The sequence below is a fragment of the Rhamphochromis sp. 'chilingali' genome (assembly GCF_963969265.1).
Source record: "Rhamphochromis sp. 'chilingali' genome assembly, chromosome: 14".
NCBI classification, from domain to species: Eukaryota; Metazoa; Chordata; class Actinopteri; order Cichliformes; family Cichlidae; genus Rhamphochromis; species Rhamphochromis sp. 'chilingali'.
The window spans coordinates 18,154,936-18,173,914 of record NC_137941.1 but is presented as its reverse complement, the minus strand read 5'-3'; the positions used below and the strand labels follow the sequence as shown (position 1 = coordinate 18,173,914).

General features: G+C 39.5%; 1 protein-coding gene across 6 annotated transcripts in view; it reads right to left on the bottom strand.

Annotated features, from left to right (window-relative positions):
- Positions 1-67: 67 nt before the first annotated feature.
- uggt2 (UDP-glucose glycoprotein glucosyltransferase 2) overlaps positions 68-18,979 on the bottom strand; it is a 51,853-nt gene continuing 32,941 nt past the window's right edge. For 3 of the 6 annotated variants that reach the window (XM_080903609.1, XM_080903611.1, XM_080903610.1), the window contains exons 28-41: positions 17,004-17,193; positions 16,721-16,879; positions 16,502-16,587; positions 13,897-13,981; positions 12,872-12,954; positions 12,638-12,718; positions 6,096-6,200; positions 5,899-5,983; positions 5,619-5,801; positions 5,332-5,492; positions 4,299-4,413; positions 4,097-4,213; positions 3,347-3,512; positions 68-3,214 (exon numbers count right to left, since the gene is read on the bottom strand). In XM_080903609.1, the coding sequence (XP_080759735.1) occupies positions 3,189-3,214; positions 3,347-3,512; positions 4,097-4,213; positions 4,299-4,413; positions 5,332-5,492; positions 5,619-5,801; positions 5,899-5,983; positions 6,096-6,200; positions 12,638-12,718; positions 12,872-12,954; positions 13,897-13,981; positions 16,502-16,587; positions 16,721-16,879; positions 17,004-17,193 (1,642 nt within the window). In that variant the 3' untranslated portion in view covers positions 68-3,188. The remainder of the gene's footprint in view (positions 3,215-3,346; positions 3,513-4,096; positions 4,214-4,298; positions 4,414-5,331; positions 5,493-5,618; positions 5,802-5,898; positions 5,984-6,095; positions 6,201-12,637; positions 12,719-12,871; positions 12,955-13,896; positions 13,982-16,501; positions 16,588-16,720; positions 16,880-17,003; positions 17,194-18,979) is intronic. The other 3 variants (XM_080903613.1, XM_080903614.1, XM_080903612.1) reach the window with 2 other exon arrangements.

Sequence of the window (18,979 nt, the reverse complement as noted above, 5' to 3'; positions counted from 1 at the left end):
TTTGGACCATGAATCATTAACTGACCTCAGTGGTGAGCACAACTCGCAAACAATTTTTGCAATGACATTTTGTAGCAAAGGTTTATTCTTGATCCACCAAACAGTAATATAAACAGTTCAGTTTGACACAGCACAGTGAAAGATGGGTGCCCTGAGAGCAGCCTTCCTGCGCCCGTTTTCTTTAATGTTCACTTTTAAGACATAAATCTGCCGTTTGCTTCAGTCCAGCAGCAACACTGATCTTGGGACAGTTGATTCCTGAGACAAAACTGGTTCATTGTGGAATTGAAACAAAAAACCAAGAAAAACTGTAGAAGTACAGTGAAGTTGAAGACTCATAACATGTAAACATCTTGTAATAACTTAAAATCCCCTACCATCCATTAACCGTGACCTTAAGTGTGCAAATGAGGAGTTTTTCATCCGTAATATTAAAGTCTCGCCTGAGGGATGTACCACAAAGCAAGATGAATGGGCTAAAAGAATGATGGCACTAAAGACGGGAGATTTCAATGTCACCAAGGTGGCTCTCTACTTACAATGAACTCCTTACCTGCTCACAGTTTTGACAGTTCTGAATGACGGGCTGCTGTAAAGAGTGCCATGTTTTTACAAGTTTTTAAAGAATGACATAGACGCTCCGCTGTGGGATTACTGTGTTATATATAAACCCACAGAGATGCACATTAATACAGTAGCAGTAAACCGGCAGAATCCACATACAGTCAACTGATGATGCGCAAAATGCATAAATATCCTTACGATTGGTTCTGATTTGCTGCAAAGTCAGTTTTATACTGTTGGTATTGCAGTTATTTGATTATTGGTTGACTATTTATCACAGCGAAAGCTCAGTCAATAACAGTAATGTAGGTTTTAACAAAAAGTCAAAATGATAATCACCTCCATTCCACAGTGGTGGTAGCCATGTAGTTACTTCAGTGGGTACTTAAGTAGTACTTGAATATGTGTATATGATATATAAATCAGAAAAATCAAACAGAAATAAAGACATCTTTTAAAACTGGTGTATAAAAAAAAGTTTCCAGGCTTTTGAGTCAATATTACAAATGTAACCTATTTTCAATTTAATAACTATTTTACTGGCTGAGGAAGTATTTATTTACCTTTACTGAAGAGTAGCAGTGCTCTGCTTTCAAAATCATGAAAGAACACGACTACCAGAAATTTACCAGAAATAAACTGCATACTGATTATGCAGGATGGCCCTTTTCAGAATTCTATACATCCTATTAACTGATTAATGTTTACATCAGTTTAATGGTGCAGCTGGAGATAAAGATTACTGTAATGACTTTATTTAATTGCAGGCTACCTTAATTCATTCAATAAAAGATAATTTATTGATTTATTTGCAAATTAATGTGTACTCAAGCTTGAAAATGCAGAGAAGAGCATTTGCAGTAGAAGTAAAAAGCAGCCTTTGGAGAACACCCCGATCTTGGCTGAAGTGAGTTGGTCCATTTTCTTAAGTGTGGGCCCAGGCCTGAAGCCTAAGTTAAAGGGCCTGGGCTAACAAATAACATTTACAACCACTGTTATCACACTCTGATTATATCTGATTCAGGCTTTAGCTTTTATGGTGAGCTAATGCAAAGAAAAAGCCTTGCGATGTTAAACTTGCTTCACAGTACACCCCTCCTGGCTGCTGAACTAAAGTCATATGTTACACCACACCTTTTTTTTTTTCCTGCCTGGCTCTCAGTTGTCTCACAGCGTGTGCACGGGACACGAAGACGGCAGCAGTTGTACTGCTCTGCTTTTACATTTATTTTTAAGCTAAATGTTTTTCTTCACCTCTCCAGGTCGAATGCGGGCTTTTACTCAAACACTGAGATATAACTTAAGAAACAAGTTAATACTTTACCATCTAACAAGGCAATACTTTTTCATCACATGGTTAAAAAAGAATTTTTGGAGTCGAGAGAAAACATCAAAAGAACAATTAGTGATTTTAAACAACTTTTTAGAGTTTCTTTTTTTGACGTTACACGTTTCCTTAAATCATAGAAAAGAAAAAAAAACAATGGTTTGCACCATAGAGGTGAATGCATGGCTACACCTGAGGGGACAGAACTGATGACAGAGTTACATGTGCTTGGGACAAAGACTACACCTTCACCCACCTACGATCCATGGCGCAGTCTTTGAAATACAAGAGCAGCATAGTTTGTATACTGATATTCGATGTTTGCTACGGTTCAAAAATGTATTTTATCCCCCAAAATAATGTAAAAATAACGCCAATAGCTGAAGATACACCCCCTGTCTTTGGACAAGCAGCTGACCAAGATAAAATTTGTAATTTAAAGCCTGGGCAGATAACTTTTCTGGTATCCAGAAAATCCTTTCAGTGTGTTGTCATTTCTGTGGTCTGAGAGGGAACTGGACTGGAAAATCTAGGCAGGGACAAAAGCCTATGGCCAATTACAGGTCTTTTTGGGCCAGGTAATAAAAGTAATATAATATAATGAAGGATAATTCTTCCTTCAGAACATGCTGTACATCATTGGGTGGCAAAAATAGGAGAGGGGACTGCTGCAGGAGAAACGTTGTTTCCTAAATGTCTGCCGAGGGGAGCTTTACATTTCAGGTGTGTAGATTCAAAGACGTTTAACACTTTTTTATGTAACAACTTGAAAAGCAATTTTTAAAAACTTTCATTTGACAATTCAGTCCTAATGTTTTCATAATTATAAATTAAGAAGATGTAAAAGTAGCTTTTAAAATTTTCAAAGAAAGGTTAAATTAGATTTGTAGAAATGTGCCTTTGCTAATTGAATTCTTTGCTCACATTATCAGTGCAATAAATGCCCACTGTTTGTCCTTCAACACATACCTAATAAAGCCCCTTACTGGCCTCACGCTTTTACTCTCTGTTTTAGCTTCATTTTTCAGGAACCACTTACTTAACAAGATGTGTCTGTAGTGCTCAGCACACCACGAGTTCACAGCTGGCAGTTAACAATTACACCACGTGTTGATTCTCTAAGATGTACTGAGTGCAGAAGCAGGTATGGCGTCTGAAAATATCACATCCTCCTCCAGCTGGAGATGTAACACTCCATGGCTATGTTTAGATGGAACTGTCTGTCTTCAAGCTTCACAGGTGGCCTGTGTGCAAAAGGTGCCTGCCTCCTTCCTCTTCAGCGTGGTGCTGGCAGACACTAAAGTTCATCACGGTGGTTGTCTGCTGTGCAGAGTGTGGAGGGGAGAAAGTTGGAAAGAAATGCAGAGAATGATCACAGTGGTAAGAGAAGGGGTAAGAATAACCATGCAGAAGAACAGAAAGACTTTGTAGCCCTATAAATATATCATTAGTAACCTTTTTTATGTTGTGAGGCAGCAGGAATCTGTTTTTGTGTTGTTGTGTCTTCCTGTTCCTGGACCCGTCTCAGCAGCTCTTTGATCTCCCTGTCATATTCAACCCACTCGGGCACAATCCTCGCTGCAGCCACCAGCTTGGGTTCCTTAGTCATTGGGTTATTGCACTAAACGAGAAAAGCAGATAAAAACACATCAGTCATGCCGCCAGTGATGCTCTCTCCCAACGAGTCAGATCGTCATTCTCAGCGCTGTCTGTGACAGGCATTTAAACCTAATTTGATTTCCAATTCGGTTAAAAGGACATTAGGCTATGTCTTGTGTCTGAATTACCAAGTGGTGACCTATACTACAATGAAACAATACTTCCTATTCCAGTCTACTGGACCCTGTCCAGTAATTCTCTAAATTAGTTTAGGACGCTGCAGGATTGCTCCTCGGCTGCTTCCTAAATACCAATGCCTCATGGACAATTGTGGCAGCGAGGATGCTCTTGCATTTTAGAGCTGTAGCAGCTGCAGCACGCTATCACAACAAATAAAGCAGATAATAAGGCGTATAATGTAGCACAGAGATATTTTTCAATTAACCCAAAAAGAACTTAAAGAAGACACTTGTGGATTTTACAATCTCAATAAAAGGAACAATTTCATTTGGAGCTGAATTATTCAGCAAAGACCGTGTGTCCCGCTTAGCCTCCCACATTATTATTTAGTATTACGCAGTCAAATCTAATTGCTGTGCGACTCACCAGGTCTATAGTCTTAGCAGTGGTTTTAGAGGTATCATCACACCATGTCTCACACCACAGCCACTCCTGAGGAAGAGACTTGATGGCTACCTGGTGAATCATGTTGTTAGGAAGGTCCTACAAATATCACAAAACGAATTAAGTCTTGAAAGAGCAAACTCTGCAACACGTAATCCAACAGCACTATGCCTGAGTTATATACCTGGTCCAGGTTAGACAGACTGTTTGGGTCTTGGCTCAAGGCTTGGTACTGGCCTCGTAATCTGTCCCCGGCTGCAATTTTACGGAACTTCTTCAAATCGACTACATATAAGGCGCTGGAAGAAATATGAGCGGAGAGAGAGAGAGGAGACATGGAAAGCAGGTGTTAGAAATCCATTTCCTGAAAGGGGAAATCCCACCGGAATGAAAAAAAAAAAAAGTAAATGAAGATAAATACCCCAGCCGCATTCACATTATTGTACCTGACACACTATATTAATAAACCCAGAGGTGCAGAATATGTAGTTTCACTTAACACTTATTAGATTTAAGTCTCCCAGAGGATATTCAATGCCTCGTGTTTTTCCTGGTCTCACTGATCATCTCTCATCTTTGATGCTTTTGTCCTGCTCTTTGGAGCTTAGCACCATGCTGGTATCCAATCAAGTCGCTGTGGTTTTCTGACTTTTCTTGTTCCGACACTATCAGTCGGTGGTGAAGTGAAACGTTCTGCTCTCTGTTCATCCACTGGCTGCCTCGCTGTCTGATTAGCCATCACACTGACAGAAGGAGAATTCAATACCACAAGCCTAGCAAGGAGCAGAACATTGTATTCATGACAGTGATTTATGATTTTATATGTGCCATGACTGTATACAAAAATAAAGCACTTAACTCTAAGCCCACCTATGTAAACGGCTTCTCACTAGAAGTTAAATGTTCAGTTCTGAGGTGTATGACACCATATTAATCCATTGCATTATTTATTTAGCAAAAACACTAAGCCAATTGTGGAAACAGTGTGCATAGGAATTAACAAAATGCAGTGGAGGAAAAGACATCATCAGTGATCTTAGAGAAGCAATTGTTGCTGTCCATCAATCTGGGAAGGGTTATAAGGCCATTATCAAACAATTTTAAAGTCCATCATTTTACAGTGAGAGACATTCGCAAGTGGCAAACATTCAGGGCAGTTGCTGATTTTCTCAGCAAAATGTAAAACATCAGAGATCAAATGATTAGTAGAAGTTTACCTGATGTGGTACTTCCTGTGTCCCAGATGTGACGCCCAATATCCAGTTTTCCAGAAACGATACCCTTCCATCTCTCTGCGGCTATCACAAAATGGTGTGTAGCCATAAGGAGCACCCTCCAAGTCTAAATCCCTCAACTCTTTCAAATCAGCTCGAACTATCTGCAACACGCAGCAAAGACAGACTTTGGTAAGCAGCCAAAGAACAGATGACACTTCAAAAAGTCTTGCTTTCAGTTGCACACTCCAATATAGCGGTTTCCTACGTCATTTCTGTTTGATCTTTACCTGGTCGGCATCCACAAAGATGATCTTGTCCACAGCTAAAGGGAATAGAACATCCAGGAAGAGGATCTTATATCCCCAGATAATCCTCTGCTTCTCAGTCTGCTGGTGGAGCCAACGGGGCCACTTGTACTGCACTAACTCATACTGAAAGCCGTATGACTCTGCCATGTGAGAGATGGTGTCCTGACCACAGCAAAAATGAAGTCCAGAGGTCAAATTAATGAAATACAAAAGCTGGGTTTGCCTAGCGAAATATTTATGTGATGTAGTAAAGATTTACTTTGAAAGAAGGAGATAGGTAATTCTTGAGAAACCAGAATTTGACAGGTGTTTGTGTATGCCGAAGCACAGACAGCATCATTATTCTGAATTGGAGACAGAATGGGAAAAGGTTAAGTTTGAGGATCAGGGATAAGAGGAACACAATGTGTAGCGCTTGAAAAGGAAGTGCGTGTTTGGAAAGTAAAACTGACCCACCTCAGAAAACGCTCATACAGATGGCCCGAGGCCACAGAAAAAATGTTCAGAACGTCGTCTTTTTTCTTCTCTCCGTCATCCTTCTTTGAGCCACCACCTGTGATGCTGTAAATGAGACCATAATACACGAGTCAGTTGTGTTTGGATTGGATGCGTGTTTTTCATAGAGTGACAATAAATCAAAACTAAGCCAACAGCCACCATGCTTTTGTACTGCCAGAGGTAACAGCAGCTGTAACAGCCATCAGAAAACACTTTCAAACAAACCATGCAACGCGATGCAACACGCCGAGATGATTTATTCAAATAAAATGATAATAATGGGGATGGAAATGCTGTGGAAATCAACACATTTGATATGATTTTCAGCTCCTGCTGGCTCCCAACGAGAGGGCTGAAATAAAGTTTTAGAACAGACCCAGCAAACATTATTCAGCTCTTCATGTTTCCATCCCCACAACATTAACAGAGTCCATGATACAAAGTGAACGATTCATTTGAAAAGCAAATCACTTAAGATTTATGCATAGATGACCTGCTTTAAATGAGAGCATCGTGTCATAGGATTGATGACTTTGGCAGGGATGACACAAATACTTCTGGCACCATTTTTATGATTCAAGCTGTAAAGTGTAAGTGCACTATTACAATTCACTGGTGCAATTTTGACACAGTGTGGCGTTTGAGACACTTCAAAAGAAAATGGGTTGTAATGCAAAAATGAATTATCATACATTATAGTTAATTGTGTTAGGGCTTGGATAAAAATCAAGCCAATCACATCAGTGTCCATTATCTCCTTTAAAAGCAACAGTCTTCTTCATGTGGAAAGTCTGTGGCAGCTTTTCCTGAGGAGAGACTTCCAAAGAAACATGCAGACTTATCTATAGTAGCTCTTTTAATTATTTTTTTGTAAACATGTTTCCATTGCTTCCAGATTTGATTGAAATTATGATCCTCACAGTTTATTTAAACCTTTATGCTGTTGCTTTCTACAGATTCATTTCATAATTAAAACTGGGATGGTTCAGGTGCAATTATATCAGACCCCTTTTTAAAGAATTATCCACATGGCCGTTGCCCTACTACCCTGTGTGGCTGGATGAGGGTACACAGGAAGAATGGCCCTGAAGGAATACCATGATTACAACTGAATGATTTAAATGACTTAAATATTTTTATTTTTTTAAGAAATGGAAATTGAACTGAATCAGCCTAGTATGGGAATGAGTACTCTATTAGTTGCATAGCAGATGAAAAAAAAACTGTATTGTTTGTTGGACACAGGTCTCTCTTGTAAATGAGAAACTGAGACTACCTGTATAAATAAAGGTTATATAATTTAATTAATTAAAAAAATAAATCAACAGTGTTTTAGAAAAAAAGACTAGTAGCTTTTCAAACGTGAAGACAGAAGATTGGAGTGATTTTGTAGAGTAATGTGGAACACACGTATGAAGATAATGCCAAGCAAGTCAGCACATTACCTTTCAGACAAATGTTAGCTTTTTAATTAACTTAAATGTAAAAGAACAGATAAAAATCGACGAGCTAAAATATTTATATGCTGAGATAAGGGCACAAATGCAGGAAAAATCCAAAGTAAGGACACTCTCCACACTTGGGAATGCATCAACATACCCTAACCGCTACTAAAGAGCAGTGGTTCATGATGCAAGGCACATTTAGCGGACAGAAATCAGGACTTGTGCTGGAGGGTAGATGAGTCTGCAGTCAAACTGTGTCCTTGTCTGTAATAGACTGCTGATGAGGGAAGGAGTGTCTCTCCCACACTCAATCACAACCACAACCTCAGCCCCCAGGCTTCAGGAAGACACCAGTGAGTGAGAGGGAGGTGTGAAGGGAGGGGAGGGAGAATACAGTTTGTCCCTGCATGTCCTCTAAAACCAACTCTTTCAGGCACATCTTACCGATAAGAAAGATATACCCACAAAACACAAACTCAGCGATGGCCCTTTATTTACTTATTTTAAATCTGTAGTTCTGAAAATAATGTGCCTGCAGTCCTCTTCAAGATAAAGTATGACTCTTGATAGTTGAACAGTTGGCTTCTGGGTAGTCACCACACATCGGTGGGATCTGGGGAAGCCGACTGCCTGCCATGACTAAGCCAGGCATTATGAAGGGCCTCCAGCACAACAACAGGGTTCCCAAGATAAGCAGCTTTGGAGGGTCAGGTGAGAACCTGTTTGGCTGACTCACCCAAGATAATCTGGATCTCTGGAAGGGTCCACAGAGCTCTGTATAAATCCTGAGCTGTGGACAACACCAACTGGACAAAGCTCTACTTCTGTTTGCCCTCTGCCTATTTAGATTGAACAGGGTGTTTTGACATTTACCGAGTCATTCATTGCCCCCATTGTAACTACTAATACACCTATATACACGCGCAACACACCATGACAGGTTAAAAATAACATTCAGTTTCTCCATTATGGAGAATCAATACATTTGCCTTACTCAATCTCAGTATATACAGAGCAATATAAGATAACCTAATAACAAGGATTTCAGCAAATAAATACACGGAAAACACTTTCTATTCCGGCTATCTAGAATCAGTTTAGAAAAACAATGACACAAATGTGCTTTTTACAGCACCCTTCACCTAAAACCTGAACATCTCCCTCAGGTAACATCAGCGCTGCTCTCTCTCACACCCCATGTGGTCCACATGCTTGGTATTTCTAAGTGCAGCATAACAAACACTGCTAAGTTCCTCAGGCTGGGTAGAAACAATTACTTAATTTTTTCCATGCTAGAGACAAAGGGCAGAGGCAGCTAAATGACAAACTCAAAACGAAACAAAGAAAATACGCAAAAATGTGTGTGTGTGTGTGTGTGTGTGTGTGGGGGGGGGGGCATTTGGAATCAGTCCTGTTGTTGCTCTAAAGCAATGTTAGACTTAGTGATGCTTGCTGACATGAGTGCATCTCACTGTTTCTTTGGGAGATTGGGAAAATACATCGTCTTCAGCTTTTTACAATGAATCTCTTGAACTATTTTAAGGATATAAATGAGGTCATGCTTTAAGGTCACCGTTACCATTAAATCAACTATCTTTTGGTAAAATCACAAACTACAACGTCTTTGATGAAATCTTGGGATTTTAACTTTGTAATATCTGAGCTATCAAATAGCTGTCCTCAGCTGCTTCTTGTTTGTGGGTCTGACTTCAGTAACTGAAAAGCTGTTCCACTGGGCTGAGACAGGTGACTGACCTGGCCATTAAAGAATATCCAATTTCTTTGCCTTAAGAAATTCTTGGGTTGCTTTTGTGGTGATAACAGTCATTACCAATTTATACTACAAAGTAGGGCTGCATGATTAATCGTTAGAAAATCGCGATCTCGATTCATACTTATGTGCGATCTCATTTCCAAATGACAACGATTTAAAAAAGAAAAAAAGAAAAAAAAAGACGACGACGACGATTGTACCGCATTTTGATCCGGGACGTAATCTGCATGAAAACAAGCGCTCACTCTTCCTGCTCAACAAATGAAAAGGGCGGAGCCTTATACCACGTGATACAGAAGCTGTGCCATGTGATGCTAAAATTAGCAGGGAAAAAACAACGGAGAGCACGTCAGGGATGACGAGAAAGTGACAGGAGAAAATCCGTCCCGGTCAACCACCCAAACATCAATAACGGGAACCTTATACAGCGCTTCCCTATAGACGTCGAACTCCCGCAGGCACAAAGAAATTACGGAGGCTATCACTTATCACCTGACCAAAGATATGGCTCCCATCAACACTGTGCAAAACGAGGGATTTAGAAAAATGATCAACACCCTAGACAAACACTACACAGTGCCGTCCCGCAACTATTTTTCTATTGTTGCACTACCTGCTCGATACACGCAGTGTCGAGCAACGGTGGAGACGGAATTTCAAGCAGTACAACATTTTGCAGCAACAACAAAACGTGAGACATTTGTTGTTTTTATGTTCAGTTTCAACTGTTACGAAGTTGATGTGCAGTTAATAAGTGCAATAAATATTTATATTGGAAAAGAAAATCGTGAGAGAATCGTGATCTCAATTCTAAGCCAAAAAATCGTGATTCTCATTTTATGCAAAATCGTGCAGCCCTACTACAAAGCAATGAGTGATAAGTTTTGCAGCAATTTGCTGAATCCAAGCAGAGAGTAGAGTCTGTACACTTTAGAATTCTATCATCATGCATAAACACTAGTGACTCTATTCCACTGGCAGCCACACATACTTATGCCAAAGCATTGCCTCCACCATGTTTGACAGATAATGTGGTATCTGGTGTTTGGCATGCTGCTTTCCTCCTTCTCCGTACTGTTCTGTTTCCTTCATCTGGCCTTCCTGCTCTTTAGCACAGCCAGTGGTTTACAACCTTCTTGTCAGGCCTCTGTATTTGCATTCATGAAGGTGTCTCTTGATTCTACTACTTGATTTGGTTAGATGTTGTGAAGATACTTTTCTCTCTGGACTTTCTATCAAGAGTTCTACTGAATAGCTAATAAATACAAGCTCAACACTTTGAATCAACTCCAGATTTTAAATTAAGTTTTGAATATTGTGATAAATGGCCTCACTTGACAGTTTAACTGCTCCTAAGTCGATTGCCCTCCAAAATGAAGTACTATGCATAAAAAAGCTTTAATTTTTAAACAGTTAATGCAAGATTTTTCCCATACCTCTTGAATGAATATAGAAGAACTGCACTTCAGTCACATCTTTATTTTATAATGGTGACGTATGAGGCAAGATTACAAAAGAAAAAAATAGTGTTACTATCCAAATAGTAAAGGACTCGACTGTTTATTGTTATAATGGTGGAAATTCACATTAAACATGTTTAAAAGTGTCAAATGACCACTTCAGTATGTGTACAATTAATTCATGTGAGCCAAAACTTGAGGCTTCACGCTGGCTCTTAATCCTCAGTTTCAGACAGTTGTTTTTTCTACTCTTTGCTCTGCAGGATGTTAATGAGAAGAGATATCCTCTCTTATGGACAACAGGCTTCTAACAGACTCGAGACTTGCCTGTCCTAGTTTTGAAAGGAGGAAAGAAAACACTCTCGTCTACAAATGCAACTGAATTTTAATTTTAGATATATACATTACAGCCACTTAAGGGAGATTTCCCCCCCTAGCAACCATCTTATTAAGCATTTTATGTAACATTTTAATGGCATGGGTATTGTCATTATTTAAATATAAGCCTATCATGAGATAATAAATGCAACTAAGTTAGAAATGGTCTTAAGAATCCATCCAGTTCAATTTGCTTCATTATTTAGCAGCAGTGATCCTTCTCCAAGCACCTCTGCCAGCACATCAAGGACATGCTAGATCATTTATTGGTACTTCAGTTATAACTCTGACTGCAAGTACTTTTTTATGGTAACATTTAGCTACACTTCATAATACAAAAACACCCCAGGATATAGGGCCCACAAATAATATCTAGACCTGATAAGCACTATACAATCCAATAGCAAATACAGCACACTACTGAATGTGAGGTTCCAGGCATAACAGATCCAGCACTGTGGCGAAGAAGTCCACTTAAGCAACTAAGCTGAAAAAACTTCCCCTCACTCCTATTGTCTTTCAGTAGGAGAGCTTCTCCACTCATTAATTCACTCTATTTTTTAAGTATAGCAGCAGGTATAAGGTCATCACAAGATAAATCATTAATGAGTCTCATTTAGTCTGATGCTAGAGCACAAAAACTCAATAACAAAAGATCACAAACGATGACATCAGACAAGCTGTTTCTTTCTACCAAACTCTGTCAGGGTTTAACCACCTGCTTAAAGTGCACCAGCTGAACTTCAGTCCCCATATAACATCTTCTCCAGTGCTTCAATCAGAGGCTGAAGTAGGCTAAACATAGTGAAATACCATCCAACATGAAATATGAAAGCACTGGGTACTGCTCTTCTGCTCTGTTCCAGCAGACAGGTGACATACATATTCCCAGAACAAGGGGAAAAAAATCAAGCTAAACACTCCTACTTTATGTTACTTATGTCAGCAAAACAGGATTTGTGATGAATCCCGTAGCACTGTTTATGACTATTATTTCTGATTCTGAACAATACAGCTTAATGCTGTGTGTGTGCAGATATATGCAAGTGAACACAATAAAAAAAAAGTTGACCTTACGCATGAATACAGGCTGCAAATTACCTCACGACTTGCTGAAATCGTAGAAAAAAAAATCATCACATGAATAAACAAATGCAAAAAAAAAGAAGAAAAAAATCCTTTCTACACTATTACCATTAGAATAGAATATCACGACTGATTCCCATTCATTACAATACTTATGAGAGCACTAAAAGCGACCAATAAACACTGCATGCTAATGAGTATGACGAGAGGTATTAGGTGTTAAATGGTTTGCAGCAAAACTGCCTACCTTTTCTCAAATGTGCTCCAAACACTTCACACAGCAAGCATTAAGTGAGGAGACAGGATCACACAGTTAGGAAGGATTTGGGAGGAAAACACACAAATGCACACACATACCTACAGAAGCACATATTTTTTGCAAGACTAGATCTTACAGCATAATATTGCAGTCTGGATCCAGGGGAGGAGTAAGATCTCCTGAAACCGCAATGTATAATTGACAAATGGAAGGCGCATCAGCACATCTATCAATCCATCAATGAGCTCACAGCTGTTACTGCCTGTCAGCTGGAGAAGGGCTTTAAACCTAAAGCCAACCAAATATAAGCTGTATTTGAAGAGATTACGCACCTTGCTATGGATTCCCATATGCCTTTGCTTTCACTAGCTTCACTTAAAAGATCTTCGCCAAGCTTGTCTGCCTTTTTCTGCACCTATAAATATAAAATACACAGAAAATAAAACAATACTGGAAAATATTTTAGCATGGGTTATGTAAAATTGTTTTGACACCATTAATTTGTAATCAGTCAATCCTAGGCACATCTTAGAAAACTTCCAGCTCTAATTTCTTTATATTTGGTGAGAAAAATGAGAAATAGCTGCAGGGACTTAAAAAATGTGCATACATACATTGGAAATATTTGTACAATTTTAACAGGCTTGAAAGTCAATATTTGGCATGACCACCTTTATTCTTCAACACAGCGGGAACTCTCTCAGGCAAGCTTTCTTGTAATTTCTTTAAGTAGTCTTCAGGAATAGTTCTCCAAGCTCTTTGAAGGAAATTAAAAGCTCTTCTTTGTATGTTGGCTGTCTTTTTATTTTCCATTCTCTCTGAAGATGATCCCACACTGCTTCAATAAGACTCAGGGCTGTCAGGAGGCCAATCCATGACTGATAGTGTTCCACTGTGTTTTGCCCAGGTATGTTTTTACTTCATTGGCAGTGTGTTTGTTGCTCATTGTCATGCTGAGAAATGAAGCTGTTGCCAATCATATTCTTTCCAGATGGTACTGCGTGGTGGACCAAAACCAGACGGTACAACAACAGTGCCTTGAGGCAAACTGTTATTATGATTATGGGACCAGATGCATCTCTGTGATCCTGTCACTTTTTCTTTTTAATTCAATTGTCAAGTTTCCTCAACTTTTTTTAAGAGCACCCTGCTTAGACCATTTAAAAGTCTGACTCATTGGAAGCAAAATATAAAGAAGTAAGAGGTGGCTCAAGACTTTTGTCCAGTGTATTTTAGCTTGGATTGTGTTAAGTTGTCTTCACACCATTCATTTGTGATCCGTATATCATAGAAAACTGAAGAAAAGCATTTTCAGTGTGACATTTACAGTAGCACATCCAACAGGAAACACACTCACCCTGACTTTGATGATCTTACTATGGAAACTGTTCAGCACAACTATAACATCACCGGCATCTGCAGGTGAATCAGTTCCATCGTGCCTGAAAAAGTGGATAGAGAGTGAGAAAATGCTAATTGTTACTGAGAGTTTTAATACTTTTTTTATTTGTCAAACAATCTGCAGCTCACAGATATACATGTAAAGAATTTAGACTTTAACGTAGAAACAGACATACATTCATCAGCAGTCATAAGTCAAGTCTCTGTTAGGCAAATTAATAAACGTGTTTAAATAAGAACAATAAAATTAATGTTCCTAGGATTTAAATCCCTGTTTTTAACACTGCTACTGCAAATTGATCATTCAAGCTTATAATCTAGAAGTTTTGCTAAGCTGAAAAATGTGAAACTCAAATAGACAGAAATACATTTAAAGCATTTGTTTTTCGCTGATTTTGTGTTCAAAGAACATTAGAACACCAGAGCTAATATTTCAAGTAACGCAATCAGTCTAAGACCTGCAGTGTCTCTGTTGCAAACATTAAAGGGAAATACATGTGATCAGTGGCAGAGACTGCTTTACATGCTTCATCCATGGAAATAACACATGAAGGAGACAACAGCTGCTAATGGACCGACAGTGTGAGCACACACTTAAAAGCAAATAGTGGGACAGCTGCCAGGGTCACACTCTGACCATATTCATTACCCTCCATCATCATTAAGAATCACCTTACCATTATTTTACCCATCACTACTTCCCAGCCTTGCTCTATATACTCGTAGATTTAATGAGAAAGTCTGTGCAGTATTGATTCCGTAAAACAGCCTTTCAATGTAATTGTTTTAGGACTGATTTTCCCAGCACAGAATGTGTTTTGGCAGGCAGAATCTGCTGGGCCTAATGGTGAAACACCAGAGAGCAAACTTCAGGCGGAGATGAGCAATAGGCCATGATGCACTACAAGCCATTACAACCTCAATGCTTACTAAAGGCAAAAATCTAACCTTATCACTATGATAAATGCCCCTCTCTCATTGGAGCCAATGCACCCCTCCACCGCTCGTGCTCAAGTGCTTCTTGTATTTTGCCCCTTCTGCTGTCAACGGTGCAAGTCAGTCTTTAGGGCTTGTTTTAGAAAACACGAGAGATCAATCTGTATCCCTGCTCTGAGAAGAGGAGAGCTGGCCATCTCATTCATCACTGTCAGAGCGAGGTGTCTTGGCAGCACGGGTGGAAGAGGAAAATTCACACTCTGGGACTGGAGAGCGCAGACACTCCCACTAGGCTCTGATCGGCCACCTAACCAGAGCAGAGTGCCGCTAACCACAAGAATAATGACACTGCCAAGGTGAAAAATGACATCACCTCTTAGCTTCACCTGGAGGATTGGGGGATAAATCTTGGTTGTCTGAAATGATTCGAGAAGAACCGAGGGCTGTATGTGTCCTAAATCTTATGTGAGGATAGCCAGAGAGAAAAGTATCTGTGATTGTAGGGACATCTGGACCAGCGCACTAGAAATGCCCATACAGACTCGCATACACAGTTGGGATTACCACCACTTTGCTGTAAGGCAGTGCCGCTTTGTTATGTTACGAAGTAAAAAGAGGTTCCCTTGAAAAAAGAAGAATTTGATTTATTTTAGATCAAACTGAAAAGTGCAAAAAGCACATTTCAAGTGCAGAATTCAAAGAGTGCAAGGACTGAAAAAGCTGCATTTGCTAGATATTTATCCAACAAACCAAAGCAAAGTAATGTTTTTATTTATCCAGGAAAATTAGACAACCACAGCTCGCTCACTTTAGTATGTGGAGCCTTTGACTCCTACGCCAACCCAACTAAAACACATTCTGCTGCTGATATTCTGTTGTCTGAGGTAGATGCCATGGCAGGTGACCAGCTGAATCATCTCTCTACTCTGTCTTCTCTTTAATAGCAACCCTTTCCTCCTACCTGTCTCTCTCAGCTCAATGCTGAGCAGAACTCTGAGCACTCATCAAAACCTTGCATTGCTACAATGTCAGCAGTGGTCCACGTTGCCATAGTGATGGGTTTCATAGCTACCAGAATGAAATGGAGAGTTAGCTGAAAGCAACTTTGATGTTGAGCTATGGATAAAGGTGCCCAATAAACACGACTTATTTACTTAGATAACTTAGGTCTATCTAGAAATATCAGGACTTCAAAACAGCTTTCATGCTTGTGGCTCTGTACCCACCAGACAAGATAGGCATAGGATGTTTAGAAATTGTACAAATGAACATAAACACGAATAAATCTGGTCCTTTTTTCTTAGTTTTGTGAGTGAGATGTAGTTTGGGCTGAGCTGAGAACAGGTGACTGACTCTGCTATTGTCAAACAAATACTGCTCCACTGAACTTGCAGTAAGTTTTAAACCTGGTTTTAACCTTTACTCTCCAGTACTCTCCTTATTGTGGTAGACTACAATGACCTGCATTGTGGAGTGCAGCACGCAGTAGGATATTGTGAAGATTTATCATTCGTCACAAATAGGACCCTGGAATCATCTGGGCTTTTTTGAGAGCTCCTTTGACGGCATGTTGACTGTTACCTGCTTAACTGATGATGAAGAAATAAAAACAGAGAAGAACTCACGTTAGGATTTGATAGATTTCTTCTGATCTCCCTTTACGTAATCTTAGGATCCAGGCTCCAGGATTTGCTTTCAGCTGGAAGTATCCCTGTTTTGGTGGAAATGGCCTTAGTAATGGCAATTAAAATATGATTCATTCTCAATCCTAGTGCAAAGAAGCTATGCTTCTGGACTTAACACAGTGCAAGAAAATTTGGGTTGTAGTATAAAAGGTTGCTGACCAGGTTAGCCATGACAATGGTGTCATACATGAGTGGGTCTCGGCTCATGCCCAGCGTAAATTGAAGTCCACGAGGAGGCTGGCCAGTTGACAGGTCAAAGCAGTGGCCCTCTAGCAAGAGGTGCTCCAGTTCAAATTCTGCTGCCACAACCCTGTTCACCTGGAAAGAAAAAAACAAAAACAAATTACAGAGCACTAAAATAGATGGGGGGGAAGCACTTTGGCGCTACCTAAATGTGAGAATGATGAGATCACTGGGTAGTAATGAGTCAGCATTACAATACCTCCTGCAAATGGATGTTATCCAAGTCATACGGGCTCCGGACTGCCTGCACCATCCAGCTCTCAGGTGTGATCATATTAAGAGTGAGGAGCGGAGTTTCTGGGAGCTCCATGAAGCGGGCAACTGGCCCTGGAGACACGGTGTCATTGGCCAAGAAAATAACATCCGGCTCCAAAACAAAGCGGTAAAAACTGTGAAGACAAGCAAAATCAAGATAAGAGCCATTCCATAAATTTCAGTTCAACAAAAAAATAAATAAACTGACCTCAAGATCAGCTTATTTTTTTCTGTACAAATATTTCAGCCTATTATGAGCATCTTGTAATTTCACAAGTCCTTTTTCCAAAACCTTTTAGTCCTCATAACTTAGTATATGAGACAGCTACATGGCATTTCCAAGCCTAAAAGTACAGCTCTGTTAAAACACACAACAAGATCTTTTTTTTTTACACACACTCCAAGTGTCACAACCTAAAGCCAGAACAATTATCTATAAGTAAGTTTGAGCATAAATATCCTGAGATGTGTCATAGTTTCAAGATCAAAAATGAAACCAATTTAACGTCTACGACATCGAGTAACAGAATCAAGCACTGGTACCCTGGATGCTTTATCTGTTATTGAATAATTCACTAGATATGTTGAATAAGTGGCTGGTTAAAACAAGTTGCAGCATAGTAAAGGTTTACTTTTTTTAATCTACTTTTAGGTATCAAGGTAATTAAATATACTAGAGGTATTTAAGAGAAATGATTCAGAGTGGGTCAGGTGGGAAGGATTCACTGATTATCATTGGATGACCTATAATATGCAACAAATAAAAGACCGAACCTTTTTCCACTGGACCGAGATAAAAATTCCATCCAAAAACTCATTGTCCTCTTCAGCAAGCACTGAAATGATGACATGTTGTGCAATAGTCTTCTTTCTGTGACACGAGAGATGGGCCCTGTTGTGACAGCTGGGTATATACAATTTCTTCAAAGTGAGGAATCTAATTCTATTACTGCCAGTGTTCCTGCTCAACCAATAACAGAACTACGTGCTGCACTCTGTGTACCTGGAAACTTCTCTTTCTCCATCATTACAATTGGTGCAGAGGCTAGCTCCAGGCTAATCTTTATGCTAATTGTTTTTCTTCAGTGTGCCCTCTGACACAGAAGACTTGTAATGAGTGTAAATAACGTGGCAGATAAACATTACCAATGCTAATTCTTTTAATTCGCAATGCCTATAACACATTTCTTATTTAGAATGAGAATTCTCAGAAGTTATTACCAACTACAGCAGCAATGTGGTGACTCCAGGGTGAGATGGGAGCAGTAGAGAAAGTTAAAGTTAAGGAGGTAAAACCAAGCACACTACAAGAAACACAGAGTGCTCATTTGATTGGTTCCAATTTGTGAGATGGCCAATTCCCCACAAGACGAAAAGTGAGAGAAAGAAGATGAGCAGCCCTGTGGTCACTGCGGCAGTCTCACTGCTATGAGAAGTACACTACTGACTAAAATGAACCCAGTGACATAGAGCAGGATTCATGTGTTCCCACCATCAGCAGTATCTCCAGGGGCGAGCTGTAAGATTACCAAGCCTGTGGCTCTAAAAAGTAAAACGAAGTAGATACTTTGCGTTAAAAAAAAGATTAAAAAATAAATAAATAATAGTATAAAATTAGTCCACTTTCAGATTTTTCTAGCGAGAGTATTTAATGATATAAAATATTTTAGGACATTTCTTTCTTAAAAGGGTACTGTTTCCACAAACCACAGATCTCCAGCAACGCCAACAACAATGTGTGGCTGGGTGATCCTGTTTGTTGTTTTTTAGAGTCTGTCCTTCACCCATGAGCTCACATTTAGTCAGGCAGAAAGTGAAAATTGCATATAAAGAAAGCAAAACACAAAACACCTTTCCCACAAAGGTAAATACTATGATACATGTCTTTGTTGTTATATGCTGAACTATTAGAGGATTAAT